This window comes from Gorilla gorilla, chromosome 4 (genome assembly GCF_029281585.2).
Source record: "Gorilla gorilla gorilla isolate KB3781 chromosome 4, NHGRI_mGorGor1-v2.1_pri, whole genome shotgun sequence".
In the NCBI taxonomy this organism is placed as follows: Eukaryota; Metazoa; Chordata; class Mammalia; order Primates; family Hominidae; genus Gorilla; species Gorilla gorilla.
The window spans coordinates 65,495,495-65,510,774 of record NC_073228.2 but is presented as its reverse complement, the minus strand read 5'-3'; the positions used below and the strand labels follow the sequence as shown (position 1 = coordinate 65,510,774).

General features: G+C 51.4%; 1 protein-coding gene across 4 annotated transcripts in view; it reads left to right on the top strand.

Moving 5' to 3' along the window:
* KSR1 (kinase suppressor of ras 1) overlaps positions 1–15,280 on the top strand; it is a 169,988-nt gene that overhangs the window by 129,340 nt on the left and 25,368 nt on the right. For 2 of the 4 annotated variants that reach the window (XM_055388698.2, XM_055388699.2), the window contains exons 6-10: positions 2,738–2,798; positions 5,078–5,161; positions 6,629–6,690; positions 6,783–6,889; positions 11,534–11,702. In XM_055388698.2, coding sequence (XP_055244673.1) covers positions 2,738–2,798; positions 5,078–5,161; positions 6,629–6,690; positions 6,783–6,889; positions 11,534–11,702 — 483 coding nt within the window. Of the gene's footprint in view, positions 1–30; positions 2,799–5,077; positions 5,162–6,628; positions 6,691–6,782; positions 6,890–11,533; positions 11,703–15,280 lie in introns of those variants that run through there. The other 2 variants (XM_063706580.1, XM_063706579.1) reach the window with 1 other exon arrangement.

Below are 15,280 nucleotides of genomic sequence, written 5' to 3'. Positions count from 1 at the left end.
GTGGACCTCTTTGACCCCCCTCTTAGCCCGTTCAGCCTCTCCATAGTCCAGAAGCAGAGGTGCTGGTGACCGCCTCAGGAAATAGCCCTGACAGGTGGCCTTAAAGTGACTGGCTGGCTTCAGCCCAGCTGGTGGCTGCTCTCTGAGAAGCAGAGACCTTGAGCACATCTCAGCCCACAGGCAGCCCCATGAAGAGCCCTGTCTCCACCTTGCCCTTCCCCACCGAGACTCTCCAGCAGGGACTCTGGCCTGCTGGGCTGCCACGGTAAAGCAGCACCCCTGGGAAGGCGGTGCCATCTGCCTTATTTCGCTAGACTTTAGCCATCTCCAGAACCTCGCCTGATGTCCTGGGACCCCACTCTTCAGGAAAAGGACATTCCTGGAGGCAGAAATGTAGCGCAGCTCTGAATGAGGCCCCAAAAGATGGGAGATGCAGAAGCCCCTTTGGGAGGAGAGGACACCTGGGCAACCCTTGACCCCCTTTCCCACCCCCACCTCCAGGTTGGGAGCACGTTCCTGCATGTGGCTATGCTGTGGGGCCTCTCTCATGAGTCAGAGCGGAGGGAGACAGCTGTGCCTCTGGAGTCTGCTTTTAATTGTCTGGAAATGCAGAGATGTCTGGTTTTTGCCTGAGCAAAATAGGAGTTTATTTTTGTACTATCCCGAGCTGGCTAAGGAGAGTCACGTAGCTGTGGGCGGGGTCTTGGGGATGAGGAGGGATACAGCAGGCAGGGACTATGCTGAAGTGGAGCTGGCTGTAGGAACCCCAGGGAGGCACAGGGGGAGCATGGAGAGGAGCTACACTTCCCTCCCTTAGTGCCCAGGCAGAAACTCCCAGGGCCCTTCACAGAACCTTGGAGGAACATTCAACACCCCCATCTCTAGGACAGCCCCAGCCCTGTCATCCTCCAATTGCTATGGTAACACGGGGACTGGAGCAGTGAGATTGTTAGGCCTTCAGGGCCAGTGTCTCCATGCAGATCAGATGGAGGCGGTGCTTGGCACATACACCACCTCACTGCCCATGCCCACAGAAGTTGGTGCAGATCATAAGGTGGCTTTTGGGGCTAATTGATTGAAGTTCCAACATAGTCTATTTCTCCTAGGCTGGTAGCTGGCACCTTTGGCCCCATGTGTTTTTTTAATTATTTTTTCTTTTGAGACGAAATCTCGCTCTATCACCCAGGCTGAAGTGCAGTAGTGCAATCTCAGCTCACTGCAGCCTCTGCCTCCCGGGTTCAAGCAATTCTGCCTCAGCCTCCCGAGTAGCCAGGATTAAAGGTGCCTGCCACCACACCTGGCTAATTTTTGTATTTTTAATAGAGATGGGGTTTCACCATGTTAGCCAGGCTGGTCTCAAACTCCTGACCTCAGGTGATCTTCCTGCCTCAGCCTCCCAAAGTGCTGGGATTACAGGTGTGAGCCACTGCACCCAGTCATGCCCATGTGTTTTGGTGGCCTTGGCTGCTGATGGGTGGGGTGAGCCCCAGGAGGAAGTTGGGACAAGTCAACCTCATGGCAGATGTGCCAGGGAGAGCTGCAGGTGAGATAGATTGTTCCTATCCCCCTCTCCTTGATGTGGGAGGACTCAGTACCTCCAGCACATCCTTCTCATGGAGGTTGGTTATGTGGTGCTTGGCCTCAAGTGAACCAGCACTTCATGAGTCCAGCTTTGTGCTAGACCAGCATTTGGGATTGAGGGGGGCAGTGGCCACCCTCGGGGGACCTTCTGACTCAGAGGACATGAGATGGCCACACTCGAGCACTGTGTTCCTGACCTTTCTGGGTCACAGGTCACCTTGATGATTGGATGAAAGTCTTAGATCTTTCCAGAGAAAAGTCTACAACATTCTACTGAACCAGTCCAGAGGGTACCCGGACCCCCGAAGCCCACCCATGGGCTGGCTCTGGGAGGCAATGGCGCTGAGTATGGGGGCGTGAGTTGAATGTGCGGGCTGCCGGTGGGTGGAGAGAGTGCTTCCAGCAGCTTGTCTACTGCACTAGGGATGCCTGTTCTTACGGGGAATCCCAGGCTGGGAGAGGGAACGTCCTCCGGAAGGCCAGCAGCAGGGGCATCCCAAAGCGTATGGCCCTTATCTCAGCAGAGAAGGAGGGTGCCCAAGAAGTCCCCAGAGGCTCAGGCTTGTACCTGGGTGGGGCTGGCCCACTCGAGAATGTGGTAAAGCTTCACCTTGTCCTCGTTCTATCTGCCCATGTCTGGCAGTGGCTTCTCCCAGAGGAATATCCTCCAGGGGCTTCTGCCTGGAAAGGCCCTGGATGGGCTGGCTAGCCTCGGCCCTCCACCTGAGGTAAACAGCTTCAGCCATTTACCAGGAAATACCCAGAATTGAGCCCCTGCACACTGGCGGCCTGTGGTGTGTCGGTGAGAGGTTGCAAGAGGTTGGGCTGTGTAGAAGCTTCTGCCCTCACTCTGGCTTTGCCTTCTGCCTCTCCAGCCTGCCTTCCTCCTCATCTGGAAACATCACAGGGGCAGCTGACTGAGCCATCCTCAGAGGCCAGGAGCAAGCTAGAGGACCAAGCGAGGCGAGGGGAACCACACCATGCCACTGGGCTAGCCTGGCCTGCTCCTGTGTTGATGGACATAGATCAGGGAGATGCTTATATAATAAACCATTGCGCACCCCTCTAGCCTGTGTTCTCTGAACTAGGAAGTCATGGGCACGAGCTGTCGCCTGCGGAGTTCCTCAGCCTGCCCATCCGGCCTCTTTCCCTGCAGATCTCTCACATGGATCCCCACAGATGGTACGGAGGGATATCGGGCTGTCGGTGACGCACAGGTAGGCACAGCGGGCCTGGAGGGGGAGCAGGGCACAGAGCCGGGCTGGAACCCACATGGGGCCAGGAGTTCTGGTCACTGTTTCTCAGCGAGCTCTTTGCCTCTGACGGGCCTGTCCATTTCACCTGTGGGACATGGCCCTGCACTTACCTGGAGCCCTCACCTTGCCAGGGTGGCCACATGGACTTGCAGCTCCCTCATCTGCACCTCCTCGGGTCTCTTCCTCACTCTGCTTAGGGAAAACACTTTCCTTCTTTCCCAGGACACAGGTCCCGGGAGAAATAAGGTCAGGGTCATGGGAAGGAGTCACAGGAGCTTCCCTACATCCAGTGCGATGTCACATGAGTCCTGAAACTGGCCGCATATCAGAGTCCGCTGTAGAGCTTGTTGAAAATCCAGATTCCCGGGCTCCACCCCTAAGGTTCTTGCTCCCCTCACCCCCAGTGTTGATGTGAGAAGTAATTAAAACCCAGTGAAGGAGACAGCACGTGTGCATGTGTGAGCCTCCACAGACCTGGTTGCATCTTGGGGAGGCCGGATCACAACTCCTTAAAAGGCATGCCATGCAGTTTGGCGTCCCCTGCCACCGGAAGCTCCCATCTTTGTTGGGTGGAGAGAGTAACATTTATGGATCTCTGCTACCTTCCATTTACATGGCGTATCTGTGATCCTTCCCAAATCCTGTGAGGCTTAGCATTAACCCTTTGCAGAGGTGTCTGAGGCATCTTACAGCTGGTAGTAGGCAGAAGGCAGAATTCAAACCTAGCTGTTTGCCCCCAGAGTCTGTTCTCTTTCCCTTGTGCTCAGGGCCTTTTTTGGCCTCTGCTGGACTAGTGGAATCTCTTACAGAGAAGCTCTGTAACTCTAAAGTTCAGAGAGCTGGGATCCAGACCCTGTTACACAGCATCCCAACTGTGGCACCTTGGGAACATCACCTGACCTCTCTGAGTTAGTTTCCTTGGCTGCACACTAAGAATCCTGGACCTGCCTCACTCCCTGGCATGGGCATAAGAATCAAATGAGCTAGTGTTGGTGGATGCATTACAAACTACTTCCCAAATACTGTTGGCATTCATTCTGTTGTTACTGTGATATACAATACGTTAAAAAAAATCTGTGTTTCCAAAAATATGAGTCATTTCTGCTCTTAGGCCTCCCCACCCTGTGGACCAGCCTTGCGCTTTTTTTCTGGAGGACACCACCCACTCAGCCACCATCCTTCCTTCAAATCTGTATTTCGTGTTTTCTTTAATGTTCTACGTTTTGGATTGAAAATACACTGATACGTTGAAACATCAACAGAAAATTGCCGTCTTGTTCCTGTCCCCAACTCCTCAACCCCCTCTTTAAAGAGGTCTTAGCTGTGTATTGTCTTCTAGAGATATTTTATACAAACAAATACGTATATATGTTTCCTCCTTTATTTTTTACTCAAATACTGCATATGTTATACACAATCCTATACTTTGTTTTTTCAAAAATGGAGATACAATTTATACAGAGCAAAATGCACGTGTGTGTGTGTATGTGAATTTATGTATTCATACACACACACCTGTGTATACCATCCAGATGAAGATGAAGAACATTCCAGCACCCAGAAAGTTACCTTTAGTTCTCCCTAGTTGACAGTGCTACCATCCAGTGGTTACCATTCACTTCTATTGTCATAGCTTAGTTTTTTTCCTGTCCTTGAACTTCGTGTGAATGGGATCATATCTTATTGTACCTTACTTTTTTAACTTGACAATGTGATTTGGAGATCATTCCATATTTGCACAGAAAGAGCATCCTTGTTTTAGTTTCTTGCTGCATAGTGTTCCATTGTATGGAAAGACCATACTTTAGTCAGCTCCTGTCGATGGACACATAGGTTATTTTCCGTCTTTATGCTGCTAACATGCTGCAGGCATACCTTGTCCATATATCTTGCAACACATGTGGGCCTATGTGTTGGATAAATTCCTAAGAATTCCTAAGAACTGTGGGGTCAAAGGGTATGAGCACTTGTACTCTTGATTGCTGCTGCCAAATTGGTACTGCCAGATGACCACACCAACTTCAGCATATTGACAATGATGACTTTGCATCTGGGAAATTTAAATGCGAGGGGAGAAGCAGTGGCCCCTGGGTATCTCTGTCCTCTCTGGGAGAGGGCCCATGGGGCTCTGGGATGGAGCCAAGACTCCCAGTTGCCCTGGAGCTCCATGGGAAACCTTCTGTGGCTGGGCCTTGGCCTCCCAGCTGGTGCAAGCATGTGCCTGTGTCCGCCCTCTGCAGGTTCTCCACCAAGTCCTGGCTGTCGCAGGTCTGCCACGTGTGCCAGAAGAGCATGATATTTGGAGTGAAGTGCAAGCATTGCAGGTGATGGGAAGAGGAGTGGGGGTGGGGGGAGCAGACACTTTTAGTTCAGTAAATCAAACGCACTTCCCTATACTTGCTATTCATAGTCCTATTCAGCACACCAGGGAGTGATCAGGCCTCTTCAGGGAGACTAAGCAAGTTACTCCTGGAAGAAGGGAATACTTGAGGTGGGCTTTGAAGGATGAATAGAAGTTTACAAGGTAGACCAAGGGGAAAAGAGAATTCCAGGCCATGGGTGCATCTTGTACTAAGGCCTGGAGGAATATGAGGACTGTTCTGGGACCTGTAAGGAGTTCTGAAGTTTAGCCTTACATTTTGTAGCCCTCAAGAGGTGGCAGACAGGCGATGGTAAAAACAGGGAGTTGGCTTGCAGAAGGGGAGAGTGAGCAGAGGGTATTGATTCTGTACAAGTCCAACTTTATTTTCTCATGCCTTGTGGTTTCTGGTGGGAAGGAAGGTCAAGGATAGGGAACAGTGTGGGCTAGGCAGAGTGTGTCCCCTGCTGTCCGGCTGTCTTCACCTAATGCAGGGAGGTCTCGGAGGCTCGGTGCCCAGCCCACTCTGCCCCTGCATTGCTGTGTGATCTGGGGCAAGGCACTTGCCTTTCTGGGCCTGATTTTTAATGTTTACATCAACCATGGGGATGGCTCTGAGAACCTGAGCTAGTATGTGTGATTGCATCTGGGCTCCAGTCAGACCGTAGATGGTGAGTCTTGTGCATATCAGCTGGACCCATTACTTTCCCAGTGACTCTCCTGACCTCTAGGGAGTTGCTGAGTTTTCTCTCTAGTCTGGGTCTCCTGTGGCTCCTGGCCACTTGGCTAACATTAGGGACCTCTAGCTCCCATCATGTGGGGAGCACAGGATGACCTCTGAGCCCAGGGCTGTCCTGCGATGCAGTATGAGGTTGATAGGACACCCTCAGCCCATTAGTGAGAAATCTAAGACTCAGTGCAGAAGGCAGGACCACAGTGAGAATCCAGTTCTTTCCAATCCTGGCCTGGGGCTGACCCTTAGACCTCATGGTCCATTGCACAAATGTAGCCGGAGGGGCTGCCCTTTGGGTCCCTGGGATTCTTTGGTAAAGCAAACATTATCTGTCTAATTCTTTTTTTGTAAGTTCAGATTTGTCTTGAGCTTTTTCAGTATGGGTAGAGGGTCTCCTTTTCTTTACAAAAGAAAAATAGGTGGGCAACCTGGGGCAAGTCGAAGTGGGCATCATGAGACCTGCTTTGCTGTGAGGATGGATAGGTGACAGCGGAACGTGGTAAATACTCAGCATAGTGGGCTCAGTGTAGCAGCTGCTATTACTATTAATATCATGATGTTCTCTACTTTCGAGCTAACATTTGTTGAGAAGTGTGTGAAAATGGAGACAGTCCTGAGTGAATGCTACACAGAGCTACCCCTGTGTGCCTGAGCCCCACCATGTGGCACTCTGCACACCAACCTCCCCTTCTTTACCAGGTTGAAGTGTCACAACAAATGTACCAAAGAAGCCCCTGCCTGTAGAATATCCTTCCTGCCACGTGAGTTTTCTGCCTTCCTCTCCTCTGCCTTCTGGATTTGGGTGAATCTTTAGCTTGTTCCCTGGTGATGGGTTTTCCCTCTTTTCAAACAGTAACTCGGCTTCGGAGGACAGAATCTGTCCCCTCGGACATCAACAACCCGGTGGACAGAGCAGCCGAACCCCATTTTGGAACCCTCCCCAAAGCACTGACAAAGAAGGTACGCTGGGTAATGCTGGGGAGGACGCCCTTCTGCCACTGGCCTTCCTTCCTATAAAGCACCCCTGCCTCAGAGGCTCAGTGGGGAAGTGGGGCATGACACCACCGTCTCAGATTTGTAGCCAGAGGGTGGCCTTGGGGATCATATCTTGAGCCACTAGGAGGCTTTACATTTAAGTTGTGGTGGTACAGCCGTGATTCCCAGTCCCTTCTCCTTTGAGCTAACACTTCCTGTGTGCTTAGTGTGTACTGGAAACTTCTTCCATTGCTGTTTCATTTGAGCCCCACAATAGTTCTGAAGGGTACATATGGATCCATTTCACAGGTGAGAAAACAGCACAGCATCCCGAGAGCAAGAGACAATCCCAGAGTGGTAGCCTCGGCAGCCACCCAGCCCCAAATCCTGGGCCCTTAGTCACAGTGCAGCAGATACACCTTCAGTTGTTCATTAAAGCAATTGCCGTGGCAGCCACCGAGCAAGGCTTTGCTGCCCTCACAAGAATGCACCCAAAAGTAATACAAAGAGTGCATTTCCATCCATAGCCAGGTCAGGCTTCTCTGCTGAGGCAGACGGGTGTCCTCTGCAGCTAGACAGAGTCTGCAAAGCCTGTGTCCCCCAGGAGGGTTGGCACACCTGTCATGGGCCTCTTTGCACAGGTATGCCTGGCATCTGGGAGGTGCCAGTGCTGATGGCTTCTGACAGCAGCTCCCATCCTGGCTGGCTGCTGGGTGCAGGCTTCTGGCTGCTGTGGTTTTGGCTGTGTATTTTTAAGTGTGTTCTACCTGCAGCCCCAGACCAGGGGCTTAGCGTGTGCCCCCCCGATGAGCATGTGCCCAGTTGCCCCGTGGCTGTGGCTGGCCATGTGGCTCAGGCCGGAAGAGAGAGACAGGCAATGTGGCCAATTCATACTGGGGACCCTGAAGATACAGCTTCAGGGGCTGCTCTGAGAGAGCCAGGGCCACCTCTTACTGTCAGACAAGAAGGCCAGCTGCCCCAGGCCTGACTGTCTGCCATGGGCCTGCACCTGTCCTCTCTCCTGCCTCTCGTTTCCCTCTGGTGGTAGCTTCTCACCCAGAATGGGGAGGCAGGGGGAAAGATGATAGGGTCCTGTCTTAGTGTGTTCAGGCTACCGTAACAAAATATCATAGACTGGGTAGCTTAAAAACAACAGAAATTAGTTTCTCATGGTTCTGGAGGCTGGGAAGATCAAGGTGCCAGTAGACTCGATGTCTTGGGAAGGTCCACCTTCTCACAGATGTCACTCGTGCCGCATCCTCCCATGGTGGAGGGGCCCAGCAAGCTCCCTCGAGCCCTTTCATGAGGGCTCCAGTCCTGTTCCTGAGGGCTCTGCCCTGATGACCCAGTTACCTCCCAGAGGCTCCAGCTCCCAGTACCACCTCCTTGGGTGCTAGGGTTTCAGCATGTGAGTTGTGGGAGTTCATAGTCATTCAGACCACAGCAGCTGCCCAGCCCTGGCTTTGAGTTCCAACTCCTCTCTTGCTTCCATGACCTTGAGTGAGCCACTTGACCTCTCTGAGCCTCACTTTCTGCTTTGTAAATTGGGGTTACTAATGCTTCATTCACAGGGTATTTGAAGGGTAAAGAGAGAATGTTCATGAACTTGTAGGGAGCAGTACCATACCATCAACTAGTAATTATTTTCCCAGCCCGTCACAGATAGGATCAATTCCTCAGCAGGAACGCAGTGCCCCCTGCCCCCATTGCCAACAATGTCATCATTGCCCCTGCCTCTCCTCTCCAGCTACACCAAGCACACCCCCCATGCCTGTGGGTCCTGCACGACCCCTTGCCCATCATGTTCAGTCCTGCATCTCCACCCACCTGGACACCACCCCTCAGCCCTCCTCACAGCACTCTCTCTCTGTCCCACCTCCCCCATGAGCTCCTCCTGCGTGCACCTGCTCGACCTCTAAGTCCGCACAGTGGTGGTGCCAGAGGCCTCTCATCTCTGAGAGCAGTGGCCCTCCAGGATCCCACTGAAGGTTGCTATGATAACATAAGCTAACCATTACTGAGTTCTCACTAGGGGCCACACATGGTGCTGAGAGGTGTTTATCCTGTTCCCCTTTGACCTCTTCTCCCGCCACCTGCCCCTCCACCCCTGCCCACCCCACATTCCCCTTCAGCACAGATGCTGCCTGAGGGCCCAGTGATGCTGTCTTGCTCTTGTTGGCACCAAGCACAAAATAGGCAGTCAGGAAACCAGCATATTGATTGTTGAATGATTGAACAACCCTATGACCTGGCAGCTGTTACCCCCATACTACACAGTGGCTCTGAAAGGTTGGATCATTTGTCCAGGATCACAGAGGGACTGATAGAGGGTCCTGAGGCCTTGGAGCATGAGTGAGAAGAGGGAGGGCTCAGTGGATCCAGCTCCCACTTCTAGCTTGGCACCACATGATGTCAACTATCCCTGGCCAGTAGATTCCAGAGGTCACTGTGTACCCCAGAGCCTTCACGGCCTGCAGCAAATAAACCTGTTGAACTTAGCATTTAACCCAACTTGGCCTCAACTTCTTTAACCAAGGAATTCCTCTCCCACCCCCAGGGGAATTGATGTTTGCATTCAGGAAGCACTGGTCAGATCCAGGGTCCTGCCTAATGTAGAATCCCCCTGGAGCCCTCTCTCTGTTGGTCTTTTGGCCTTGCTGGGACCCAAACTTCTGGGTGCTCCTAGCTAGCAGGTCTGCAAAAGAATGTGGAACAAACATGTATTAGTCACCTGCTATGTACCACACACTCCCACCTTTGTGATGCTACTGATCAGCGCAGTAACCCTCTGACATAGGTGTTGATGTTTTATTTTTGTGGTTGAGGAAATGGAAGCTCAGAGAGGTGGAGGAAGTTGCCTAGAGTCACCCAGCTAAGTGGTGGTGGAAGCTGGCTGAGAATTCCAGTCTGTCTGCCTCCAAACCCAGTGCTGTTTTTGGCCACAGGGAGAAGCTGGAGCTTAGGCCTCTCTCCCTGCACCCCACTTTCTCCCTTCACCCCCCTTTTCTCATTTCTAGTGCAGCAGCCGTCCCTTCCCAGGGCTCCCTGCCCCGCACATTCTCCCTTTGCCCCCCTTTTCCATTTCTAGTGCAGCAGCCCTCCCTTCCCAGGCCTGTCTGGTGGTGCTTTGCTCCCACAAGCTCTTGCTCGGAGCTGTGAGATGCTGGTGCCGTTCTCAGGGGTCTCCTCTGTGCTGTGGCTGGGGAGCCATGGCCACAAGGCATCCTGGAGCCGGGATCATGCCAGGCCCATCTCTCATGACCGTGGGCAAAGCCCTTGGCTTCCTTGGGCCCTTCTCCCCTGAGCTCTGCAGTGGGGCCGTGGTGGCATGTAGCGTGGATTGAGTTGATAATCAGTGCCACCCAAACTTCATCAAAGCTGAAAACCATCTTTATGGTTTCTGTCTGAACCAGGTACCACCTGGGCTAATACTTACTTATAACACTTCATTTTTATGTAATCATCACTATCATAATTAGAAAAACCATGATCCCTACAGATAGAAGGTAATCATTAAAACAAGCACAGTTAAAACCAAAAAGTTACTAAGCTTCATCTGGTTATCACACTTGCTTAAGGCTTGGAGCTTGAAGCCCTCACTCTGTTGAATGGGCAATGAGCCAGTGTTGGAGAGGCATTAAAGACATAGCAGCTCAGGCCGAGGCCTTCTCTCAGGCAGAGCAAGATAGGAAACAGAGTGCCCCTCCTCCCTGGCACAGCGTCCTCTGTGTTGTGTCCAAGGGCCTCCTAAAGATGTCTCACTAGGCACCAAACGTGTTTTCCATGGCAAGCACTGGTTGATGTGATCCATTAGCAGGGGGAGCATGCTTGCTTTGAGTGTGGAAGGGATGACATTAACATTTAAGTTGGGACAACATGAGTGAACCAGGCCTGTCCTGACAAACCAACTCCTGTGGTCATCTTCTAGAAAGTTCTTTCTAGCTCCGGAATTCTTACCCCTGCAAAATGGCAGACCACACTAGCCCAAGCCATCACCTCTTTCAGGGTTTTGTAGTTTGACTCTAAGACTTCACAGTGCCTTTGATTCAGCCAGGTTTCCAAAGAAAAGGACTGTACACCTCTCGCTTATCATTGGTCTCCCTACTTCTGGCAGAGTGCCTGGTGCCTAGCAGACATGATATAACATTTATCAGAGCCTGAACTTAATTCATTATAAAATGCTAATGTGTGCCCAGCTCAGAGCCAGTCACTGAGTATGTGATGGTCACCCTGGCCTCATGGAACACACAAGGTTGTGGGAGAGACTTTCATCAGGAAAGTGCCCGTGGACATCTGCAGTAGACACGGTGCCCTGATGAAAAACTGCTGGGAACTGTGCCAGGATGGAGAGGAGGAGCGTGGTCCCAACCAGGGTGCAGGAAAGGCTTCTGGGAAGAGTGTGCTTGAGCTGAAATCAGAAAGCTGAGCAGGAGCCCCCCGGGGAGTGAGCACTGAGGCGAGGGCCTCTGTGCGCTGCCCTTCCTCAAATGTTAGATGTGTAAAATGTCAGACCCTGAGGATTCCCTGGGCTGACTGCTTCCTTTCCAGATGGGGAAGGGAGGGTGTGGCTGGTAGGAGGCAGGTGGGGCAGGGACAGCTCTGCCATTCCCAACATCTCTGGTCCTGCAGGAGCACCCTCCGGCCATGAATCACCTGGACTCCAGCAGCAACCCTTCCTCCACCACCTCCTCCACACCCTCCTCGCCGGCGCCCTTCCCGACATCATCCAACCCATCCAGCGCCACCACGCCCCCCAACCCCTCACCTGGCCAGCGGGACAGCAGGTTCAACTTCCCAGGTACCACATCTCCAGGCTTTTCTGGGTTCTAAGGGGTACAGTCAGATCCCCTTCTCAGCAGACCCAAGTTCGGCAGATTCAAGGTCAGACATGGCCACAGCTAAGAGCTGATGTTTATGAAGCACTTGTCAGGCGCCCCAAGCACAATAGCTCTGAGGTTGATGCTGTTGTTTTACAGATGGGAATACTGAGGTTCAGAGAGAGGGAGGGGCTTGCCGTGAGTTGTACAGCCTGTAAGTGGCAGAATGGAGATCAAACCCAAGTCTCTCTGACATAACATAATCCCCACGCTGCCCTCCTCTTCATGGGGTGGCCTCTCCTGGGCAGTGCTCACTTTCTCGGGACTGGCTTCTGAGCTCCCAGGAGGCATGGCCAGCAACGCAGGGAGCTAGAAGGCCTCAGGGAGGGAATCTGGGGTCCTGCTGCTTCCCACTCGTGATCTGGGTAAGCTCCTTCAAGGAGACCTCTCGTTCCCTTTATAAGATAGGTGACCATGTAAAGTTGGAATTAGGTTGTTCCCATTGTGTGGATGAAGACACTGAGTCCCACAGGAGTTTAAAGCAGGGTAGACCTGAGCCAGAGCTGACCTCCAGCTCCACCCCAGCCCACTGCCTGGTGTCTGTGGGGAGAGGTCAGGATTCCAGCCTCTCCTGCCCTCAGCTGCTGGCCCGGGGGTGTCTGCCTCTCCAAGCAGCAGAGTGAAGCCCACCTGCCCATTTTGGGACTGAGCTGCTGCCTCGGCCTCCCTGGCAGCTCCTCAGAGTCAGTCTCAGCCTTCAGTTTATTACAGTTCGCAGTCCCAGAGGAAGGAAGGTGACTGTGACACTCCTGTTTGCTCTGGACCCAGCCACAGGCCGTCTCCAGCCCATAGAGTCCAGGTCAGGCCCCTGTCTCTGGCCTCTAGAGCTCCAGGTCCATGAGGACAGACACAGCTCTCCCTGTGCCAGGAGAGCCCCGGCTGGAGCCATACGCAGCCATCAGGAGGCCAGGGAGCTTCTCCTGGGACTTCTTTTGGGGACGGTGGAGACGGAGATCTTGTAGGAATCTCTCTCTTTGCCTTCACCTCAGTGCTCACGTGGCTGGATATCTCCTGACATTTACGCGTTGTCCTGAGCACACCCCTCCCCTCCCTGCATTGAGCGATGGCCCATTTGATTAACCTCCTCTCACATTCTGCTCTGTCTTTATTATGCTCTGAAACTGTGCCTTTTGCTAAACCTCCCAGTTTGGGTTTTTGTAAAAGGAAAGGGTGTGTTTGGAACACGGCAGTCACAGAAAAAGTTCTTTTTGCACAATCAGCCAGACCCTTGCTGCTTTGCCTGATGTCCCCAGATTGGGCCTTCATTGTCCCCTGCACAGAGGCCTCACTCTCTCCAAGATCCTATCTCTTTGGTCGTGGCAGCACCAATGGGTCAACCCTACCCCCAACCCCCACTGCCCGCCCCGCTGGCCCGGTGGTTCAGCTGGAGAAGGCACGCCTCCTATCGTCCCCCTGCTCTGTGCTGTGCAGGGGCATTGCGCTTGAACTTCAGGGGTAAACCTGGGAAAAGATTATAGTCACGTGCTGCTTCACAACGGGGAAATGTTCTGAGAGATGCATTCCGCGATTTCATTGTTACGTGAGCATCATAGAGCGTACTTACGTAAACCCAGATGGTATAGTCCTCCACACGCCTTGGCTGTGTGGTGTAGCCTGTTGTTTCTAGACTGCAAACCTATGCAGCATGTGACTGTACTGAATATTGTAGGCAATTGTAGCACAATGTTAAATATTTGTGTATCTAAACATCTGAACACAGAAAAGCTACAGTAAATATACAGCATAAAATATTAAAAATAGGGCTGGGCACGGTGGCTCATGCCTGTAATTCCAGCATTTTGGGAGGCCGAGGTAGGCGGATCACTTGAGGCCAGGAGTTCGAGACCAGCCTGGCCAACATGGTGAAACCCCATCTCTACTAAAAATACAAAATTAGCCAAGTGTGGTGGCACGCACCTGTGGTCCCAGCTACTCAGGAGGCTGAGGCACGAGAATCGCTTGAACCCAGGAGGTGGAGGTTGCAGTGAGCTGAGATTGCGCCACTGCACTCCAGCCTGGGTGAGAGAGCAAGACTCTGTCTCTAAATCAATCAGTCAATCAATTGTTCTTTATTTGTAGGGGACTGGAAGCTGCTCTGGAAGAATTCCTGTACACTATCGTAGACTTTATAAACACTAAACACTTAGGCTATACTAAATTTATTTTAAAATATTCTCCTCAATAACAAATTAACCTTAGCTTACAACTTTTTTACATTATAATCTTTAAACATTTTTTTAACTTGGACTCTTTTGTAATAACACTTAGCCCAAAACAAACATATTGTATAGCTGTACAAAAACTTTTTTTTTGAATTTTTATAAGCTTTTTTCTATTTTTAAAATCCTTATTTTTTCTTTTACTTTTTAAACTTTTTTGTTACCTAAGACACACACGCTAGCCTAGGCCTGTGCAGCCTCAGGATCATCAATATCACTGTCTTCCACCTCCACATCTTGTCCCACCGGAAGGTCTTCGGGGCAGTGACATACATGGAGCTGGCATCTCCTGTGATAACAGTGCCACCTTCTGGATACCTCCTGAAGGACCTGCCTGAGGCTAGTTTACAGATAACTTTTTTTTTTGTAAGTAGAACAAGTATACTCTAAAATCATGATTAAAAGGCTGGATGTTGTGGCTCACGCCTGTAATCCCAGCACTTTGGGAGGCCGAGGTGGGCGGATCACCTGACATCAGGAGTTCAAGACCAGCCTGGCCAACATAGTGAAACCCCGTCTCTACTAAAAATACAAAAATTAGCCAGGCATGGTGGTGGGCGCCTGTAATCCCAGCTATTTGGGAGGCTGAGGCAGGAGAATCGCTTGAACCCAGGAAGCAGAGGTTGCAGTGAGCTGAGATTGTGCCATTGCATTCCAGCCTGGACAACACAGCAGGACTCTGTCTCAAAAAATAAATATATAAATAAAAAATTTTTTAAAATGATTAAAAGTACAATATATAGTAAATACATAAACCAGTAATACAGTTGTTTATTCTCATTATCAAGTAAGATGCTACCGTGCATAATCGTGCGTGCCATCCTTTTATACAGCTTGTAGTTCCGTGGATTATTTCCCGCCAGCGTCACCACAGACACGTGAGGAATGCATGGCGCTGCCCTGTTACCACAGCTACCACATCACTAGGCAAGAGGAATTTTCCCACTCCATTATAATTAGGGCCACCGTCGTGTATGTGGTCCCTTGTTGACCAAAACAACATTCTGTGGCACATGACTGTATTTACACCCCCATTTGACAGTGAGACAGCTGGAGAGGTTAGCCAACTCCCTAAGGTCCCAGAGCCTAGTTATGTGGCAGAATTGAGGTTGGAACATGCTGTCAGCTTCCAGAACCCCAGTGTATCCTTTTCAGTCACCTGTGAGAGAGAGAGAAAAAAATGTGGGTAGGGAGTGGTAAGATTGAGACACTCTGGAGGTACAGGTGGGGCTCAGGGGGAGGAGGCCATTCTTCCGTACATAACACTGTTAAACTTTTCA